Below are 4,081 nucleotides of genomic sequence, written 5' to 3' on the forward strand. Positions count from 1 at the left end.
AAAAAAAAAAAAAAAAAAAAAAGAAAAGCTTACCTGCAGATGAGTCTATTTTTCACCAAGGCTGTAAAGATCTCCTGAAATAGTTTATGCTGTGGATGTTTGCTGAAATTTCTCTCATTCTTGTAGTTTATACTGAGATAAAACAAACAGAAACCATTTTATAATAAAAATTATCTAGGCTGTGCCAAAGTTACCAGTGCAGACAAAGACCATCTATATTCAGGCAAAGATTGAAGGAGTCTTGGGTTCAACATTGTGCAAAGGCAATTATCAATTGTCAAAATAGGAACTAGAAATCCAATTATAAATTAATAATACAAATTACAGCCAAGCATATGTATTTCCTTTTATCATATTATTAAATTTATTCCCTACAAACATTTAGCTATTGAAATTAGTCAGAAGGAAGAATTAGTCAGAGATAAAGAATTATTGGGGCACATTATTTAGAAAGTTGGGTGAACAGGAATAGAAGAATTCCCTCCCTTCACCTTTTCCAAACACATTACCTCTGACTAAGCTATCAACATCCGCTTCGTTGTCGCATGTAATTCCTGGATAATGGGGATTTATTAAACACAGTCTGCACTCCTTCAGCTGTGCTGACTGGTTAGTTGTTTTATATATTATATGTGTTTTTAGCAAAGTTTTGAGATATCCCAGCTTCAGCTTCAGTTTACTGATAATATAGCTCACTGAAGAGGTTTTAAAAAAGTCCTAAAAATTCCACTTTAAAACGTGGGGAAGGAAAGAAATAATAAACAAAAGGATCGCATTGCTATGAATTTATAATATAATGTTTTGTGCATAATTTAAAAAATTAATTTTGAAATGTAGGCCAAATAAAACGGAAGTACATGAATATACTACCTCAAGGCAAGTTCTGTAACCTTATGCCTTTGCCCTCATTCAGATGCCATTAGATGGCACATACCCTCCCTAGCCGGGTGCAGGGGTGGCATCGTAGCTCACTGCAACCTCAAAGTCCTGGGCTTAAGCAATCCTGCCTCAGCCTCCCAAGTAGCTGGGACTACAGGTGTCCACCCTGATGCCAACTAGTTTTTCTATTTTTAATAGAGAAAGGGTCTTGCTCTTACTCAGGTTGTTCTCAAACTCTTTAGCTTAAGCAATCCTTCTGCTACAGCCTCCCAGAGGGCTAGAAGTGGGAACCACCATGCCTGGCCTGTAATGGTTTCCTCCACTTGGATACTGGTAAACTGAATATATAACAATTTTTAAAGTATTAAGTGTTCATTGCTGAAAAATGTATTTTTGAAATTTGAACCCATGTAATGTCATATGACTTTTCTAGACCATTAAATTCATTGTCATAAAATGACACGGAAATAAAATCTAGGCCAAATAAACAATGATCATCTCAAATGTTTATATTCATATTTCATGCCATTCATTTTATTTACATGATACTTAGTGTCAAGTGACCTGAGCACATTTTAAAACTGAGAGAACCAGCTTCTGAAAGGGGAGTGGCCCCTGGGAATGTGCAACTTCTAGAAGGTCTACATGGCAACAGAGATAAACAACGGCCGATACTTTCAACTTTAACGGTGAGTTGCTATCCCTTCAGCTCAAAACCTCAGTTGTTTTGACAACCACATACTTTAACCACCACATCTGTTCACAGCAACAGCTTGTTTTATGCCTTCTCATTACTGGCAAGATCCAGACAGACCCAAAGCTAAGACAAAGATCAGAATCAGCCTAGCCAGGTCGATAATCTGGAGCCACTTCCTCATTGAGCAAATGCCAGATTATGTGTCAGCACGGTGTCTGTAACTCCCAGGTCAGTTCCACCTGTAAACCAACAAGCTTGTTATTTACACATGATTTCTGGGAATGGTTTAAGCACTAACTAATAAATATTAAGAATCTCCATGGTAAACTTTGAAACATATTTTCAACTCTAGCTCCTATGATAAACTTAAATAAAACTCTGGACTAACTGGAATAGGTTGCTGAAGCCAAGGGAGATACTAGATTTCTTACCTAAAATTTTCAAGTTCAACAGCTTCTGTGGACTCATGCCACTGACCTCGAGCTCTGTATCCACCCACCTTGATGGTGGGCTCAGACTTCGTCATGCTATTTTGGGCACTATCGAAGTTAATGGCTGGAAGCTACAGAAATAGAAGCACAGAGTCCATGAGGGTCACAATTCAGCACAGGACAAAGAAAGCAACAAGATGTGGGGAGGGAGAGGAAAGGATGAAGAGGACAAGTCTTTACTCCAGGCCAAGAAAGATGATAGCTATGTCACGAGTAGGGGTTCTCTGAGATTTAAATAACTTTGATCTAAACATTTACTCTATTTTTTGTTGGATTTTTTTCTTTATAGCTTGTAATATTACTCATTATATCTTACAGTGACTTATGCATTTTCATTTTCCCTTGATTATAATGTTACCTCGACACACATAGGAAATTCCCTGGTTTTTGCTCAATGCTGTTTCCCTAGCATCTAAAATAGTGCTGGGGATACAGAGCTGCAGTGAGGCTTGGGCATCAGGAGTTTTTGAAGCTTCTCGTGTGATTCAGATGTGCATCCAGACTAAAGAGTTCCTGAATCCAGGTAGAACACTCTGGTATAGAGTGGCATGTCCAAATTGAGGATGAGTCAATTTTCCAAGTCTACATACTGCTTGCCAGGTGTTAGGATGTAACAGTAAAGATCTTATCACTTTTAATCAGTCTGAACATCTTGATTACTCAGTCAGAGTTATGAAAGACATTAATATATATTATAGAATTCAGCATAAGTAAAAATTTAACTACAACAACTTAACCGTGTGTCCATTTGCAATATAAACGAGTTAATTATTCATATAACAAACTATCAAGTTATCAGTATTCAAGTAGTTTCACTTAGCAACATTTAGCAACAAATGGGATAACCCTGAGATTTGTTTCTAGTACCACAGTAAATTTGAGCATGAGATGTTCCATAATTAGCTAAGTTGTAACAGATGAGATAAGTAAAGCATAATATAACAAAAAGATACATCTTCAGTAAATTATTTTATTCTTTATAATTATCAAATAAAGCTATAATACCTTGCATATTTCTTATTCCATTCAATATCTACCTTAGTCAGCCAGTCTACAACCATCATAAGGCAATAAGATATAGGCACCTAAGCCAGCAATGCTTAGTATTAAGAAAACAGGCTCAGCACCCACAGTACAGTGGTTATGGCCCCAGCCATATGCACGGAAGGTGGCAGGTTCAAACCCAGCCCAGGCCAGCTAAACAACTCCAATAAAAAAAATAGCAGGTTGTTGTGGTGAACGTCTGTAGTCCCAGCTACTAGGGAAGCTGAGGCAAGAAAATCTCTTAAGCCCAAGAGTTTGAACTTGCTGTGAGCTGTGATGCCACAGCATTCTACCGAGGGCGACATAGTAACGCTCTGTCTAAAAAAAAAGAAAAAGATAAAGAAAACAAATTCCATGGCTAGATTCCATGGTTTCAAATCAACCATTAGCTAGCTGCATAGTCTTGGAACATGTACTTAATCTCTGTGCATCAGTTTCTACATCATTAAAATGGAAATAGTAATGATAATGCAACTCAGAGTTATTATAAAAATTAAATGAGTTACTATTTATAAAGTACTTATCATATGCCGGGCATAGTTCTAAGTGCTTCATAAATACTCTTTTAATCTTCAGATAAACTTGTTAAATGAATAAAATGTGTTATAATAAATTAGGTGATTTCCAAACATGAACTGATAACCCAAATGATATTAAACATAAAGTCACAGGACAAGCAAACTTTTCTGTTATATATGAAATGTCATGATACACAGCAAACCGGAAGTGACTTTTCCAGACCCAAGGGATTTCAATCCCCTTGCCATTAGCACAACTCCCAGAATACTGTTTGCAAGAGATAAGATAGCAAGCACAGAGAAAGTAAGCCCAGGCCACACAAGAGAGAGGCATGGGAAGGTGCAGCTTACAGCCATTCCCTCTGCGGGGACAGCAGGCAGCTGGTATTAGAAATCAACTTATGGGCTCGGCGCCTATAGCTCAACCGGCTAAGGCGCCAGCCACGTACACC

The 4,081-nt window shown here is 37.6% G+C and overlaps 1 protein-coding gene across 1 annotated transcript in view; it reads right to left on the reverse strand.

The window, feature by feature from the left end:
- Positions 1 to 4,081, reverse strand: part of NEK10 (NIMA related kinase 10) — a 219,000-nt gene that overhangs the window by 209,734 nt on the left and 5,185 nt on the right. Inside the window, exons 3-4 of the mRNA XM_003781754.1 lie at positions 2,008 to 2,138; positions 34 to 132 (exon numbers count right to left, since the gene is read on the reverse strand). Coding sequence (XP_003781802.1) covers positions 34 to 132; positions 2,008 to 2,138 — 230 coding nt within the window. The remainder of the gene's footprint in view (positions 1 to 33; positions 133 to 2,007; positions 2,139 to 4,081) is intronic.

The sequence above is a fragment of the Otolemur garnettii genome, unplaced genomic scaffold (assembly GCF_000181295.1).
Source record: "Otolemur garnettii isolate 467f Iridium unplaced genomic scaffold, OtoGar3 scaffold00002, whole genome shotgun sequence".
NCBI classification, from domain to species: domain Eukaryota; kingdom Metazoa; phylum Chordata; class Mammalia; order Primates; family Galagidae; genus Otolemur; species Otolemur garnettii.